At 38.9% G+C, this 18,998-nt stretch overlaps 1 protein-coding gene across 1 annotated transcript in view; it reads left to right on the top strand.

Annotated features, from left to right (window-relative positions):
• The first annotated feature begins 7,122 nt into the window (after positions 1–7,122).
• The window catches only part of LOC124261119 (beta-1,4-N-acetylgalactosaminyltransferase bre-4-like), a 56,894-nt gene continuing 45,018 nt past the window's right edge, over positions 7,123–18,998 (top strand). Inside the window, exon 1 of the mRNA XM_046695445.1 lies at positions 7,123–7,192. Within this exon, the coding sequence (XP_046551401.1) occupies positions 7,123–7,192 (70 nt within the window). The remainder of the gene's footprint in view (positions 7,193–18,998) is intronic.

Below are 18,998 nucleotides of genomic sequence, written 5' to 3'. Positions count from 1 at the left end.
AACCATACATTCCCACCCCCACAAATCTAGATCCCTACCCCCACAACCATGCATCTCTCACCCACACGTGGTTGGGGGATTTGGGATTTGTGGTCCTTAGGGTGGAGATCTTTGGTTGTGGGGATGGGAATGTGCAGAAGTGGGATATATGGTTGTGGGGATGTAGGTTGTGGGTGTGTGGATTTGTTGGGGTTTTTTTTTGGGTGGGTGATGTTTGGTTGTTGGGATGGGAATGTGAGAAGGTGGGATGTTTTCTTGTGGGTGTGGGGATGTAGGGTTGCTGGGGTGGGGATGTGTGATAATAGGGGTGGGTTTGTATGGTTGTTTGGGCCGGGGTATGGTTGCGGGAGTGGGAATGTGCGGTGGGATGTATTGTTGTGGGTGTGGGGATGGGTGTTTGTTCTCACAGGACGCAAGCAATCAGTTATCATCGATGGGGTAAGGTCTGAGAGCAGAGAATTAAGGTATGAAGTGCCACAAGGCTCAGTCCTGGGCCCAATCCTGTTCACTGTATATACCATACCCGTTGGTGATATAGCCCGAGCCCACAATCTCAGTTATCATCTCTATGCTGATGACACTCAGCTATATCTCGGATTCAAGCCACAAACTGCATCTTCTGTACAGAATACCCTGCAGACAATAACACATTGCATAGCTGAGATCAAATGTTGGATGAAGGGTAATTTTCTGAAACTGAACGATGACAAAACGGAGATTCTCATCATCAGCTCCAAACAGATAAAATAAAAGTTCAAGGTCCCTGGAGTTCAAATTGGAGACACGTTTGTTCAACCAGAAAGCCATGCTCGAAATCTAGGTGTCATCTTTGACTCAACATTAAGCACGGAAAATCACGTTAGTAACATCTGCAAATCTGCAAATTTCCACCTAAGGAACATCAGACAGATTAGCAGGTACATGGACACACCATCAGTAAAATGCCTAACCCATGCATTTGAGACATCACGCCTAGACTACTGCAACAGTGTACTCTATGGAACACAACAGCAGTGCATGGACACGTTACAGCGTGTTCAAAACACAGCTGCCAGACTCGTAACACGCACACATATGTATGTGCACATAACACCAGTCCTGAAGGATTTACACTGGCTCCCTGTAAAAGACAGCGTTGTATTTAAACTTCTTGTGTTGGTTTACATGTCCATTAATGGGCTTGCTCCATTCTATCTCCAGGAACTAGTCAACCTTCACAACCTTCAGATCAGCTAGTCAGCAAAGCTGAGATGTTCCATCTGTCCGAACCACAACAAACGGGGACAGAACATTTAGCAGAGCTGGTGCTGTACTCTGGAATGGACTACCTGAAAATGTTAGAAAATTGGAAAATATCAACAGTTTCCGATCTTGTCTCAAAACCATCCTCTTCAAACGAGCATTCGACTAAGCGCCCATGAGCAGGACTCTGGATATGTAGCGCTATACACATATCTAATTTGATTTGATTATTTGTTTGTTGGGGATATATGGTTGTGGGGGTTGGAATGTGCAGGGGTGGGATGTCTGGTTATTGGGGTGGGGATAAGTGGTTGTGGGGGTGAGGATGTATGATTGTTGGGGAGGGGGTATGGGTGTGGGGATATGTATGATTGTTGGGGAGGGGGTATGGTTGTGTGTGGGGGATATGCGGACGTGCGATGTAGGGTTGGGGGTGTATGCTTGTAGGGTTGTGGATGTCCAGGCGTTATGTGTCTTGTTGGGGTGGGGATATATGGTTATAGGGTGGGGTGTAATGTTGTGGGATGAGATGTCTGGTTGTGGTGAAGGAACAAAGTGAAGAGAGCTTTGTGAAAGAAAACAACATAATTGCTTAGAGATGATTATTTACGGCACACAAAAGCAATAAAATAAAATTATTGCAGTTTCATTAGGATAACACTGAATATTGAGAAATGTATGTTTTTATAGCCATGACAACACCAAAAACACTATCACCGTCAGTCACCTATAGGATATCGGATCAATACAGAACAATCTCATAGCAGAGAAGGAATGTAGCCATAGTTCTGTCAATGACGTATAAAATCCACGTTCATCAATCACGGCTTTTCACCTTTTTGGTAGTGCTAGTGTCGTTTAAGTTTTTGTTCTCGGTATAATTCAAAGGAAATTTATGTTGTACGAAAACTAACGTTGCTATCAAGTTTGATGTTCTATATACGCCTTAGTGGACAGGTAATAGCGGATTCATATATATACTTCAACGCGTGAAAAGGTCAAATAAAATAAAACCGCAGCTACATTAGAATATCAGTAGATTTTGCATTTAAAAAGCGTGTATACTTACGTTTTATTTACACCAAGGTGTGCCCCCATTTCCTGATGGACGCTCTTCAGGCCCGATTCTCGAAACAAACTTAAGTCTGAGTTTTGACTTAAGTTAGAGTTTTTACTCAAATTTGAGAAAATGTATTTCCCAGAATGAACTGAAATCGATATAAAACTCAAACATAGTAGAGAATTTGAGTTTGGTGGATAGATTACTTAAGTTGTTTGGGGGTTTTATTTTAAAAATGCAGTTGAGTTAAAAATTCAGCTGTTTCAAATTGTCAAACTCAGTTTGAAATTTGAGTTAAAACTTAAGTTTGTTTCGAGAAATCGGGACACTGGCACATCTGCCTTGTGAGGGACTCTTAGCGGTCCGGATTTGGATTTGAAAACAGGTTGTCGTTATCCAGATTGAATTTTTCACATTTTCGCCGAAAGTTTGAAAGTTTGATTTTTAGACGCCCACTTTGGGTAGTTCCTACTGCTTTTGAAATCTTAGATATCCTTGACTTCTTGTTCTTCCACGTTGATTAAAAGTGTTGAAATGCAATGACTTTATCAGTGTTATATTCTTTGAAATGTGTAACATTTTTATACGGACGTGCATCGGCACGATATCAAAGATTTGGATGTTCCCGTCTGGATCTGCGGCGTCTATCAAAGACAGGCACAGTCGTCCAACAAATGATTTATTTCGGTCTCACCGTATGTACAGCATTTTAAACAAAACATTTTGATAAAACCATAAATATGTGTACACAAGCCATTCCACACGGAATTGCGAGAGACCATATTAAAACACAAACACGAATCTATAATTAAGTTATATTGCTAGAAATATACATAAATAAGTACATGGGTAAAAAGCTAATCAACGGTGTTTCAATTGGCTACGTACGTTTACAGCGTTAGAAACAGCGAGGGTCATTATTCAACGAGGGTATCTTTTCAATACGTGACCCCGGTTGTTTTTCAATAGCAGCCGGGCGTTGAAAAGTAATTATTCAATGTTGAAAAAGACCCCGCCGGCGTTGAAAAGTGAGTCCGGGTAATAATTCAATGTTGAAAAAGTACCCGCCGGGTACCATCGTTTCAACGCGGGTATGTTTTCAATCGGTACACCGGCATCTGCAGCGTGATTAGACTCGCGTTATTGATGTCCGGGGTCCAGCCAACTTCTGATCGCCGGTGGCGATGACGATTTCGTTGTTGTAGCCCACAACTCTGTTCACCCTCAGTTGCATGTCGCTCGGAGCTATGTACAGTCCCAGGCCAAACACATAGTCAACTTTCGACCGGGCATATTCCAGCACGTTTTGATAGCGTTCAATGGCACTCGGCAGATCGACCGTAGACGCGATGGCATCCTCGACGTTCGACACGAACTGTTTCTGCGCGTTGTAAGCCGTCCCTTTGCCCAGGATGACGGAACGTGTTTGAGTCTGCGCACCGAGGACGGTCCACACATACATTCGAATAGAATCGTTTAACCGTATGGCACGAGAAAACCCTTTCGAAGTGTCCAGCATAAACATTTTCTAATCGTCCACGGGTCCCTGTTTAAACCTCCAAATCCTTGCTGTCGTTGAAAGTCATGTAATCGTCGTTCCACTCGTTCGTCGTTAAGTAATGATAGACTTGTAACCCCAATCTTTCACCAACTGTTTGCTGGCTTCGACGAGAGGCATATTGTGAACGATGGGAATACCCAACCCGTGGTTCAGACCCGGCAAACGCCAATCGACCGTCTTCAGATTGAGTTCGAATTCGCTGCAATCCTTTCGTAAGCCCATCGATTGTACGGATTGTTCGTCACGTTCCGTGCCTTGTCCTGCGGAATCGGGGCACTGATTTCTTTTAAGATGCGCCTGATTTGGTAGTACACGTGAAACGAGAACACGGACCTACTCAGCTCAAGTTTCCGCCCCTAGCCTGACTCATCACTAAACAATCTATCTCATTTCTTTTATCCATTTCCCCACATGGGTACGTGTGAAGCCCATTTCTGGTGTCCCCTGCCGTGATATTGCTGGAATATAAAACCAAACTCACTCACACACTCACTCTTTTGTCAGTCTATATCTTACTCCTTCCAAAACTTTATAACTGACTTGCAATCAATCATTGTGTTACTTTACTTAAAGGTCACATGCAACGTAAAACACAACTTTGCAGATTCTGATACCTTTCGGTATGGACTTACCGAAACAAATCGTCAAAAATGCAAGTTCAACTTAAAAAGTTAAAAATAACGCGATGAAAAAAACCGCGCGAAATCAGAGTTCAAACGTTTCACTAATTTTCCCCCGACTTTTCGTGGGAAAACTGGTTTCAGCAGCTGGGCTGCGCTCATAGCACGTGCGCAGCGAAATAGGTTCGCGCAGCTTGGAAGCGGGTTGTCCGGTGAATACTCGGTGAAGGATTTGGTGTGAGCTATTTTTCTAATGTTTTGTTGATATCTCACAGGCGCGAGCTCTTTATATGTTATGACAGTAAATTAACTGTTTATATGATTTCATTTGTCTATTTCACCACACGTTCTTCTTACCGAGTCACTTTCTCAGTTCGATACTTAAAAGCAATGTAATTATTTAGCGTTGACAGAATTTCTAACTGTGATATAGATATGTCGTTGTCACAGACAAAACTCAATGTCTTGTTTAATTGACACCTGTGTGTCTGTCTGCCTGTACAATATTCAATACACAACTTCGATCACTGACCACATGCAATTTGAACTTAACACCAATCAGGCTATACACCATAAACAAAATGCATTGATTTATGGCCCGAGTTCGGTCTCTGTCACATTATGTCATTACACAGACAGGCAGGTGTGATACTTGAACACATGACATGTTATGATGTCTGTTGATTGCAAAATGATATACACAAAAATGAGCATGTATTTACAAAACCCAACATCTCTATATATACACACACAATGAGCCGTGAGAGCATCTGCAAATGAACCAGCCGTTACACTTGAGTGCACACCCACCCGCTCTGACTGGGTTCGGTATCCCGGCTACTTCGTTTCTTGGGAAGTTAACCCAAGTACACAATATTGCACTTTTGATTTGCGATTGTACGCTTATAATTTTGTTTATATGTTTTTTCATAACCAGCAATGTATATTATATGTCATGAATAAGTGAAAATTGTGTTTTAATTATGTTTGATTGTTTGGTTGCAATTTGACCGTTAATGATGTCTGCTTAATCCTGCATATTTCAATATGTTCATCTGTACATCAGGCAGGCTTTACACTTCAGTCTCAGCTGTTGAGTAAACGTCACGCTGTCATTGTAAACCTTGTATAATCACCAAATGGCATTCCTACTTCACATTTCTGTTTATAACTTGCTGTTTAAAGCTATCAATATATATATATATGTTTTTTGGCCCGAAACACCGCGCGAAATCAGAGTTCAAACGTTTCACTAATTTTCCCCCAACTTTTTGGGCTGCGCTCATAGCACGTGCGCAGTGAAATAGGTTCGCGCAGCTTGGAAGCGCACGTCTTATATATACAGAAACGTGGCATTCATTGTGATATGGAAGTTGTACATCCATACATCTATCTTACTTACACCTCAAACTGACGTTTTAATGCCACTTTAAAAAGTGGCGAAAACCAGTTGGACTTCATCAGAGTACGCCAGGTATACTGTGGCACTGAATTACGTCTCACAAATATAACTGCATGCTAAAATGATGTATGGGAGAGCGGGACTCATTGAGACACACCACGTGTTGGCATATGGAATCTGGGAACCGGGAACAGATCCAGTTGGTTCCATTGGCTGATGTGATGGTATGGTGGCCCACTATGTCGTTAAAGAGGTTGGAAAACAAGTTCAAAATTTCCATTTGGCAGCCAACGTCACACATATCGGGTAAAATCACTTCTGCTGGCTATACCTTCGAGAATTCTTCAGGCCTTGCTTCTAATGAGTCGACTATTGTCATTTTGATTAATGTTATTCCATTCATCAGTAAGAACACCTCCGAGTTCAGAGAGATATGCTTGAATTGTGACGTCTGCTAAATAACGTCAAAGACGTGTTCCATGAGGGAAAGGTCAAGACTAAGTGCTTATCATGGCATGTCATGGGTGTTTTGCTGTCGAGGCTCTTCATGGCGGAATTGAACTGTCCACCTTTTTCACTTATTTCACTGTCCTTCGAATGGCCTGAAAAAGTGAAACAGAAAGCTTTATGTTTGCTGCTCACACCCAGTCACTTCCTGTTTGAAACGGTCAAGAGGCAGTCAAAGATTCTGCATCATGAGGTAAATGTTACAAAAGCAAAACGAATTCAATGAGACTACCCACCACCTTGTTACTGGATGCCCAGTGTTGGTTCAAGCATAAGAGTGAGTGAGTGAGCGAATATTTATCGTTATATCGGCAATATTTCAACCATATCGTCAGCCATTAATTATCATTTTAAAGATCAATGAAATTAAAACCTGTTAACGATGAACAGTTAAACTACTAGTGTATCACAGTAAGCAGGGGCGGATACAGCTTTTTTAGAAAGGGGGGTGCACACTATTGAGAAAAGGAGGGGTGCACACTTCATTTTCACCCGACTTTCAATGGTCATTTAACAAACTTTCAGCACAAAAGGGGGTGAAGGTGCGCGCACCCCTGCAACCACCACCCCCATCCCCACCTCCCACCCCCTCTCCCTCTGGATCCGCCTATGGTGAGAGATATAAAAGTAGCATGTAACTTAAAACGTATACTATAATGCAAGACAATACAATATACATAACGTCCTATAGATCACCAGCAACTGAAGGTAGATCACCATACCAGAGAACATGGAGACTTCTAGTCCTTTTGCTATCAGCATGGACCCTAGTCGGACTTACACCATCCCTTCAGCCGCTGGTGAGTGTAGTTAAATTTAGCCATAATTCAAAATCACAAAGATACTACGTTTAAAATATTTGGTAAGCTTAATTTACTTTGAATGTTTTGGGACTTACGTACCCCTAACAGGTGGACAATAAGTTTACAATACTTCAAGCCCCTGTGAGGATACAGCCACTAACAATCTCAGCTGCCCAATTAAACTACCAATTATAAAATATTTATTTACAAATAATTTGTCAAAATGATAATTAAGATCCTTCACTGTTTTAACATTGAAATATTTATCCCGTGTGATGGAAAACTCAATGCAGTCAAGCAGGACATGCTTGATCGTGATTCTTTCACCACAAGGGATGCAAATCAGAGGATGTTCACCTTTCAATAATACTCATGTGTATATCTTGTATGACCAATGCGACATAATGACCTCTTCAAATCTGGAATGACAACCCAAGTAGGTATAACCAATGGGTAACATCCCTCGGGTTGCGCCCCCTTGCCCGCTTGGCGCGCTGCGGTCCAACAGTAGCCGACACTCTGATACTGGAATATAGGCCTCTCGGCCAAGCCTAAACTTAAATCGACATTAAACCTACTTTTCTTTCTCTGTAATTCTTATATTACGAATTACGGAAGCTGTAAGCCCTGACTGTTGAAGACTATGCTCAAAGCACAAAGAACTGGTGTGTCTGGACGAAATATAGTGTAAAAGAACGGTAATCATAATATTGCCGTCTCTCGGAATTTCTTAATGTTTAAACCAATTACTTTCTATTAAGGGTACGTAAGTCCCAATACATTCAAGGTAAATTTAAACTTTCCATTTTTTTAATCGTAGAATATGTGTAATTTTAATGTATGGCTAGATGTATCTTAATTGCTGACAGCTGAAGGTATGATGTAAATCCAGCTAGGGCCCATGCAGGAAGCAAATGTACTGTAAGTCCCCATGGTCCCTAGTATAGGGATCTACCTTCAGTTGTTGGCAATCTATAGCCGGTTTTTATAGTGTATTGTCATTTATAGGTAAAACATTTTAGATTTAATTATTTGTCTTAAATTTATTCCTGTGACAATCTAGTTGTTTTACTGTCCTTCGTCGAATATGTGTAATTTTAATGTATGGCTAGATGTATCTAAATTGCTGAAGTAAAAGTTGATAGAACATAGGTTTAGTGTACACTGTAATCCGCGTACAACAAACACGTTAGCATAGACCTGATTACGCAGAAAAACATAAGTGCATCAGTTTTCGTTCACGTAAACAACCTCTCTTCATAGGGAAAGAGGAAATGCTATGACCAAGGATAATTTTCGAAAGCATGTGAAACATAAATCATTTTTATCGAATTAACGACTCGTTGACAGTGCTCAACAAAATATTACAGCCGTTTACACGGTAAATAGGAATAACCCCCCGGTTTATAGTTTCTACACATTGAGGCCATTATTCAATCACACCAAGTCCTCTGAAACTATTATGTATTCTAATTATATGAAAAGTGATTATCTCGGAATCAGTGTTAGGACAGCATCATATTTTACTCTTTGTCCTTCTCCAGTAATATATGACCAATCCCCAAAATGTACAGTAAATTCTAATATTGCATACATACTTTATGTCTAAGAACGCACATAGTTTAACGACCTCACGTTAATCTTTAACTTAAATAAAGGCTGCCCCTTCTCAAAGCAAATAACCTGTACCTAAATGGATAAATCAAATTTTGAAAACACAAGCACATTATTTGGAATTGTGAGTGAGTGAGTTAAGATTTAGAGTCACATGGGCAATATTGCAGCCATATCGTGACTATGATAATACAGACGTTAATAATAAATAAAGTTATTTCGTAAAATCTGTCAACAAAGGACAGTAAAACAACTAGGTTATCACAGATATAAATATAAAACTAGCATGTAAGCATTAAAACAGTTATTACAATACAGGACAATACAATATGAAAACAGGGACATAGGTCACCAACAACTGAAGGTAGGTCACCAAACTAGGGACATTTGGAATTGTGATTCAGATGTTGTCAGGTTATGTAACTAAGCATAAGGTAGATACTGAAATATGAATAAAAACAAATTAAAAGATTCCTGGAGGTTTGAACCATCTAAAAACAGAAACAAGAGGGTATCAGGTTCATTGTCCTTTAAAGTGAGAGCCTTTTAGGTTTGAATAAATTCGTTCACGTTTGTTATTCCAGCCTGTTCGAATGGTTTACAAACTTACGTCAAGGTTCATCCGGTGGTGGTGTGTGTTCTCGCCCATAGAGCTCAGGTCACAAATCAGGTGAAGTTAAGCTACGTTTGTCACGGAGAGTGGAGTTCAGCGCTATATGAGTGGCCAATTTTTATTATTATCATATCACAAGTATAATGGGCTCATACTGTATAGTGTCAGTGAACAAAGTGTGCATTTTTTAATTTTGAAACATTCAGTAATTTAGCTTTTGCATTGTAGTCGAAATGGTACAATTGAGAATTTGCAATACCTTTGGATTATTCTTATGTGTCCATAATCATTAGCCCAAAAATCAACAGAATCTGGATTGTCATATTATCATATTATATTCTGCATGTATAGATATTCATAAATATAGACATAAATAGAGTAAAAAAAGATTTCCTTTTAAGGAACTTGATTACACCAGATGCATGTTGATGTTTTTCACACCGTTAGTTATACTGTCAGTATTATTGTACAGACAATTTATGTTACAGGCACATGCACCCAAAAGGGAAGTACAAAATTAAATCCTCCAGTAATTTACCTTTGGTGTTTGTATTAGTGCCACCTCAGAGTGTGTTGTGGCCATTTAAATCTCCCATGATTAAACAGGGTTTAGGTAGTTGATCATAAAGAGCTTTTAGGTCACTAAGTTGAGCAGCTGACGAAGGCGGAATGTACAAAGAGCACAAAGTGAAAGCAACCTGTAATATAAGTGGAACTGCAACGGCTTGGAGATTTGTTTTAAGTGGAACTGGGCTATAAATAATATTGTTCCTCGTCAGAATTGATGATCCACCAGAATTTGTTTTTTTATATAATGCACACATTGACAAATTTAAATTTACGAGGTTAGTTTCAGCGACTGGAAACTACCGGAAATCAACAAAGTTAGTTCCAGAAATGGAAATTTACAGTAAAGTATCATTGGTAGTTTCCATTGCATAAAGCAGCTGGAAACCATCATTGATGGGAACGTGAATGAAACAAACGTAGAGGAATTACTCCATATATACCAGTATATACAGTATAAATTTAGAAACCTACATTAACCTACGCTAAACTGTCTATGTATTCCATGTATATAAGTTTCAGTTTAGTCATCTCAGGGGGTTATAGCTAAAACGGCACCACAGCAGAACGACACCAAAATCGTTTGGCGAAAACGGCACCGTATTGGCGAAAACGGCTATTGATTTCTGAGCTAAAACGGCACCATATACAAAGCACAGTATGATGTTGACTTTTATGTTTTAGTTCGTTTAATTATAACATTAGCAATCAACATATATAATAAAACATAGTATGACGTTGACTTCATTTCATAACATTAGCAAGATTATAACACGTGATATAGCTGGAATATTGCTAAAAGCGGCGTAAAATCATAACTCACTCACTCATTGCATTAAAATAACAGGACTATAAAGACGATAACAAAAGCACCGTCAACATAACACATAACACATGTTCACACGTCAAAGTCCATATTTGGCAATGGCGGTGTTTCCCCTCTTCAAATGAAGCCCCGAACTGAATAACAGATGCAGGACACGTGGTCGTCTTGTTCCTGACACTGCAGCGCCAGTACGTTCGAGCAGTTTGGGCGATTTGAGTTGAGTAAATGTACTTAAAACATCAAAGGTTGTGATGTTTTCACGCTAAATTGGCATGCTTTTCCAATCACTGTCGGCACAGTAGATGTTTTGACTATCGAAACATTCTACAAGCCGTTTATCGGCTATGGGATTCACTTTCCAATCACTGTCGGCAGAGTAGACGCATTCCAAAATTCTGTATTCAGATTATCTAATGACAAATAAGATTTTCCCAATAATTAAGATTTTATTTGGTGCCGTTTTCGCCATAAGATTTGTAGCCGTTTTCGCCAAGTCAAGACCGTTATGTCCAAATGGTGCCGTTTTCGCCAGGTGACGTTTTGCTGTGGTGACTTTTTAGCCTGTGTTTCTGTACACCAGAATTCAAATAAAAGATACTGTCACATGAAAGATTAATTTCAGGAGCAGTTAAACCTAATTATGGAAACTTAAGATTCTACTTTGTCTCCTTTACGTTTTGTTAGGTACACTCACAGATGCCTTAACCTTATAAATTATTGAAGAACACGGGGTAAGGCTCCATTAGGTTTCGGTTACCCATTGGCTTTCCGTTTGTAATTTTTCTCAAAGTGATACATACTAATACAACTAACTGGGAGTGGTTATGCACATTACACATAACTGTACTAAAAAGGACAATAGTTTCGTAAATGTTCAATAAGGAACATAATACAGGCCACAACAAATTATACAGTAGACTTATAGACATAAAATATATTTAAGTTTAACTCCATCTGCCAGTGGTGAAATATGTTAGGATTGAAAGAAAATGAAGTCAAATAACGTTTGTTTTGCCTTTTAATTATAGCATTATCATTATTGATCCATTATCATATTTTAAGCACTTTGGAACCCCATAAATTTATAAAATGGCTTTCTAGATATGTCAGAGTACCTAAAATGTAAGGGAATCATATTTCACACACATTTGCCCTAAGTGTGACTTAGTACATGTTGTTTGTGGAATGATTTTGTTGAATGCCACAAGAAAAATGAAAACAAAATACAGATATCAAACTTAAAACCAACTAACGGTATAACAAAATTAATGGGCTATTACCTTGTTCGAGAAAAGTATCCATCAGTACCCACATAATGGAACGATATGCCATTCATCGGCAGCTGCCCAAAAAACTGTTCCATGTCACGTGACCGGGTTTCATTGGACACCAAAGATAATACATCTGACAAGTTTTTACATAATGTCCACAATTCTTTAAAAAAATCAAATAGTGTCGGTTTATCCTCGAAGGAAGGTCGCTGTGTTTACATGACAGAATGTGGGTATATTCGGTGATGTCTTACTTGGAAGTAGACCTTTGTTATTACAGTGAAAATCCTTTGATATTGGAGGTCTGACGGTGCATGCTGTTTTAAGGGATTAACTTTCTGAACTACCTAGCGAAATAGGTGACACGAACTCACCCCTTGTTCACTTACATAATGAAAATCAATGAAATTGAACTCACTTAGCTTGTTTTGACAATCATTAATTGATATGAGTAAGCACCAACTCATCAATTTGGGTACATAATATGCTGGCCATACTTTCAAATTCATCACTTTTATGAAGGCAAAACAGCAGTTCCCTGTGTAAAGTAAAAGTTCATTCCGACTTCACGAGGTGGAAGATATCTATGTATGGATGGTACACTTTAGAGAAATGCTACATCTTGGTTGTCCTGGGTATGTTGTAGAGTCTCAGCTGTCTCCACTGTCGATGATATAGTCACCAAACATCCTGACATACGTAACCACGAACGTGTCAACAAGATATATAGGTGTGACAATATATCCGCTGTGACAATAAATACAACATATAACATAAATATATTTTACAATAAGACTGATGATTTGTCTGCAGGCAGAATAAGTGTACTTGCGTTCGCAGACGCAGTTTCATACTTAATGAAACTGAAGTGTAGACTGTATGTGTACTATGTACATGTATTATGAATTTGTTTTATCATTATGATGATTAAAATAATTTGTGCTAAGATGTCACTTTAATGAATTTTATTGTTGCCATATCATGAATAAGTAAAATATTCTTTAAAATCTGGTATTTTCTACGAATATCACTTCGTTGTACAATTTATTTTGTTTTCAACTTGGGAATTTAGTAGTGTTACCTGCATGCCTGTCATCCATTGTTCTCCAAATGCGTTCAACTTGACAATCCCTGTGTGCCTTATTGTTGTTAGAAACATCACAAATGTCTACTTCACGGTAATAAACCTCTTCAGTATACGTTGGTAACTCTACAAACATAAACCCTACCTTTGGACGGGCCCTTTTGACAAAGACGTCGTGCAAGATAAAAGTAATAAATGAATTAGCGTGTTATCGGTTAATCCTTTCATCTGTGTTTGGTTTTTTAACTCAGCTGATAATTCCTTTTGCTGCACCTCCATGCATATATTACATAACATGTAATACATAAGACCTTAATTTATAATGTTGAATATTTAGTGTAGACGTGAGAAATGCTAAATGGGAATCTTTGTCGGGTAATCTGAGTGATGTTACCGCTAATTATACCTTTTAAAAATTCACTAAATGACCATCAAGTGAATGATGACAAATGAACGGGTGTAGGTTTATATCACCAAACACGGTTACAGCAAGGGAGTAGTAATCGTTGTATTGCATGCAATTTTAATTGCCTACAAAATCTTAGGGAACTATGCTGTGTGGTTTTAAAATAATAGGTCATCACATTGTTTCTTGATATGATTAAATATCGAGGTAAAAAACACAGAAATAGGATCAAATTGGATCGGTCATATACGATCAACGCATCGGAAAATCTGAAAAAAAGCTTACACTGCTGGAGTACTTTATTACAGGAAATACATCCACCATTCTTATTGTTTCATTGTTTAGGTTGAAGAAATTCTGCCAAGGTGGACAGCTGCCCAGCCCCTGGGTCCGTCACGGTCGAGGTAGCAGGTGCTGCCCACCTGGCAGTCAGACCACGTACTAAAATTGTTGTCCCGAAACCGGAAGGCTGTAGGTGAATTCGTAGACCAGACTGGTTCGTAGACGTGGAAATCCGGTGGATTCGTAGACGGATTGAGCGGTGGATTCGTAGACGTTATTAAAATAGGAAAAGTTCATCCTCAATGATGAACAAATACATGTAAAACAAGTCTAGACAAGATACGGGAAAATACTCGTTCACTCTTCAATCACATTTTCTTGTCCTTAGCTGCCCTTAGTTTCGTATCACTGAAAACAAAGCATAACAACTTCGTTATACACATTCTAAGTAAAAATCAAACTTAATATATACTATTATTCAATTATTAATACACGTCTACGAAATTACCGTCTACGAAACAGCCTGGGTTACGAAGCGCTTGATTTGGAATGAATGAGGCCCCGCGAGATGTGACGGACATTGTAAAAACCAGCAATTTACATAAACACATATTGCAGTTATCAGTGTTTTTCTAAACTTGTGAAGGGTGAGCAGATTATTGGCATGTTTACAATAGAATTGAAAAAAATATATTTGAGTACCCATCAGTCTTTGTTTGTAATGCCGCCATCTTTGTTCAAACGTACACGCGCGAGATTGGAAAAAACTTCGTTGTTGTTTTGAAGTAAGTCTATGAGAGTAAGGTAGTGGAAATGGCAGTCTGTATAGTTGCTATAGTTTTTTGACACATGGCAACATACTTGACAATCGAAGCTTTGGAAACAAGGATCCGAGAACTTGAGCGATCTCAACGGAAACCCAGGACAGAGAAATTAGCAGTACCCCGCCCTTGTCAGGTAGGTTTCAGATGAAATCATGTTCTTCTTATCATAGCAGTCAGTTTGCATCGAATTAAACGTTTTCGATAGGAACCTTTATCTTACAGTAACGGTGCGCTCACATTTCGATTTCTCTCACGGTTATTAATGTGGACATTGCATTTTGGTGTGAAATCTGTTAAAAAACAACATTATTGTTGATACCAGCTGAACATTCCGTTAAAATATAACCGTAAGACAAGTATATATATGTGTTCCTGTACGTTGAGTCTGATATTTATATAACTTGATTTTCTGCGGCAGCCCATTTTGTTGCTGGGCACAACCAACACCATAACCAAATATCTATTGTTCAGTCATTTTTCTGAGTGTAATTTTGTCTCAGTATTATTCTTTTCTTGTCGGACTATTTCAATTATGTATCCAGCTATATTGGAACCGTGTACTGGAGCGGCGTTTATATAAGCCACTTGGCTTGTTCGCCTTTTCAGGTTATTGACGAAAAAAAAATGTATTTAAAAAAATTGTTATATGCAGCAAGGCAACAGATATAGATGAAACAAGTAGTTCATGATATTTCGGTATAAATATTACCAATCGACAGATGTTTATACTCCAAATGGGTGTCTCTTTTTTTTAGGCTATTGTGAGAAGAATCATGGAAAAGTTCGTGGAGTCCCTTGAAAATCCATTAAAAGTTACTTATTTATAAGGTAAAATAACTTACCCCAAGTTTTATTATTGCTCGGCATCATAATCAATATATATGTTGGGTTTTATAACATTAGAGACGTCATTAATGCAAACTAAAATTAAAATTGCCATCAACTCGTTTCTTGTTCACAATTGGGTAAATCTAGCATTAGTAGAATTGACATAGCATACCATTATGTAGTGCATAATTGCTGTATAATCATGTCGATCATGTGAATAGAAAACTTCTCACACCCTCACAGTAATGCATATACCACAATTACTTATTACTTGGTTTGATACATGGTGAATATGATAATAATCAAAATAATGAATGTTTGTTGGATTGTAATCTATTATTGGACGAATGAAAATTAACTCATTTGCTTTTCTTAATAGAAACCTTTTGGGTAATCTGGAGGAGCAAGATGGACGATCGACGTAGGCAGATTCGAGAAAAGGAAGAAAAACACAGGAAAGATGCAAAAGGAACAAAAGAATCCGATCTGTAAGTTCCTGAAACTGGATTATGTACTATCATTTGTACCGGTTTATAGACTTCTCGACACCAGTTTAAAACATCCTGAGTCACTTAACTTACATGATGTGCTTCATATTATCACATCGCTATATACCTGCAATAGAATAACTTTCCTTCTCTCATGTCATTACCCATCACCGTAATGTGCCATTATCTAATTAGAACAAGTGCGGCTCTCAAGAATAAATGTTGGACATAACTTTCGCAATGCAAGAATTTCATTTTTCCTCCCAGAAACGCCAACAGCGCCTGAAGAATCTAGCTACTATTAACTGGACAGAGAAAAGAACACAGAAGGTGGCTGCAGTCCTAACCCCAGAATTGACATCGCGAGTGGTGTCTGGCGCTCCAGAGGCAAACATGAAGAACTTGCGACACCATCCAACAATATGCTTTCCAACCACCCAAAGGTCTTCCACCTTGGTCATTGAGAATATGATTCATGTTAGTTAGGGATAGGATGGAATGTCTAAATGTACATTCAATTATCTCCTGTATTCACTCTGTTTAGGAAAAACAACTAAATTTGTTGTTTCTGTTTCTAAGAAAATGAAATTAATGTCCCTCATTTAAAATGAAATCCATAATGTTTATTCTCTCTCTCTCTCTCTCTCTGCTCTCTCTCTCTCTCTCTCTCTCTCTCTCTCTCTCTCTCTCTCTCTCTCTCTCTCTCTCTCTCTCTCTCTCTCTCTCTCTCTCTCTCTCTCTCTCTCTCTCTCTCTCTCTCTCTCTCAAATGACATATATATTGTCTATGCCGGATGGTGCAGTGTGCTATTGATTTCAGAAACCTTCTCTCCAGGTAGGAACCCCAGATGTACACCTGGTCGTCTAGGTAACACACATGGTGTCATGTAAGCAGCTGGACAGTTCAATAACAGATAGGACCTAATACTCACTCACTCACTCACTCACTCTCTCTCACTCTCTCTCACAAGTGGTTTGTGTGTTTTTTAGTGTGCATTCCTCTCTGAATAAGGAGAATCAACAGACGGGATTTTGTGATTTGTGACAATGTTTAATTGTAACATTGAAACATAGACATGATATGTTTATGATGAATAAAGAGAAATCGATAAATTGTATTTATTTATTTCTATGTCCATGTGGTAACTGTAGTTGAAATGAGTTTATTTTATATTTGAATGCATTATGAATAAAATATATGACATAATACATTCAAATATATAATACACTCATTTCAACTACAGTTAATATAGTTAAATAATCATAATTTAATATGGACAATCACTGAATACTAATAATTGAAACCAAATGGAGCCATACAGATTCTGATTTACTGAAAATTATGGAACATGGTTAATGTGATTAATAGAAACGAAAATCAAAGGGAAACATAACTGAACTAAGTAAATAAATGAAACCATCTGAAAGTAGAGGATAAGGGAAACCCAATGGAACCTCTTAGGAATCTGCGTAACGGAAACTCACTGGAGCCACACAGGAATCTGGGTCACGGAAACGCACTGGAGCCCTACAGGAATCTGGGTAACGGAAACGCACTGGAGCCTTACTGGAAACTTGGTGACGGAAACGCACTGGAGCCATACTGGAAACTGGGTAACGGAAACGCACTGGAACCATACTGGAAACTGGGTAATTTGTAAGTTTCCGCTTTCCGGAAACTTGAAGGAAATGTAGAGAAACAGTCCGGAAACCTAATTGAAACTTAAGTTTCCATGTTGTTTCCATTAGGTTTCCGGTGTCCGGAAACCAAGTTATTTTTGCTGTGGTGATACGCATTAAACTGACATAGGTCAAAATTATCTGTCTGTTTCAGATACGTTGCTTGTATGCAAAACGCTGACGTTTTGAAATCTTGGACTAATAGATGTAAATCGTTTAAATTAGTCCGAAGTCCTCTACAATTCCACTGAATTAAAGGTGAAGACATTATTTTTTCGGCGGATGGGCAGGAGGTCTACCCTTCACTTTGCTTGAGGGGGACAAGCTATGACTCCTACCATGGCTATGGTCGGACACATCCATGTCCTCAAAGGATCCAAACTTATTATAAAGTTGGACCTGCTTATTCGACCCCTTTGGGGCTCTGTTACTTTGATTCTTTTTGTTTTCATAGTTCGGTTTGGATTGATTTTTTACAGTCACTTTCACATTTGTGTCAGATAATTAAGATGGTTGCTCCTGAGATGAAGATGTGTCTTTCTCCAAAGATGCCTTGGACTGAATGATGGTTTGTGAAGGCATGTTTTGTACACTGGAAGTCACCTTTGGAGGTCTCGCTTGAATTTCAGCAGACACGAAGGAAGGAGCAGAAGTCCTAGACTGAAGTACATGAAACATGTTTTGATTTAGAGGCCTGAACCGAAGCAGAAACAGTGTGCGAGAACAATCTGCTTTGCTTCAAAGAAAGGAACGTTTCGCTCATGCTTCACTCGCGAAATTTTGATTGCAACTTCCAGGAAGGACATTCCTTGGATGAAGAGGGATGGCAACAGGAGCAGTTGACACAAACACGTTACTGTGTTCCAGCACATCGATGACGTGCAGCTGGATTGTTGCAAAACTTGACCCCTTTACCATACTTCTGGCAAGTATAACACCTTAAGGGATTGGGGATAAAAGTATCCACCCTCAAGTTGCAATAACCCGCTTTCAGTGATTGTGGGTGAACTGGCAGACAAAAAGTTAAAAAGATAAGTCTTCGTTTTGAAGGTTTCATTATTCTTTTTAGCCGTGAATCGTTTGACATGAGTTACTCCTTGAGAGTGCAATTCAGTAGTTATATCAATTTCACTCATGTCTGAATTTTAATGTCAGGTGAGGGGACACCTCCAGAGGTGAGGGGACACCTTTGTATTGGTTTTATGCATTCAATTAGCTCCAGATCGCAACTTTTTGATTTCTTCAACGTCTCCGGCCAAACCTTCAATGCCCTTTGCAGTTTCAATTTAACAGAGCCACCATCAGAGGCATACATAACAAC

This window comes from Haliotis rubra, unplaced genomic scaffold, assembly GCF_003918875.1.
Source record: "Haliotis rubra isolate DU_JTF1 unplaced genomic scaffold, ASM391887v1 Scf1190, whole genome shotgun sequence".
NCBI lineage: Eukaryota > Metazoa > Mollusca > Gastropoda > Lepetellida > Haliotidae > Haliotis > Haliotis rubra.
Note: the sequence above shows the minus strand (reverse complement) of the source record. Positions and strands in the feature narration are given on the sequence as shown.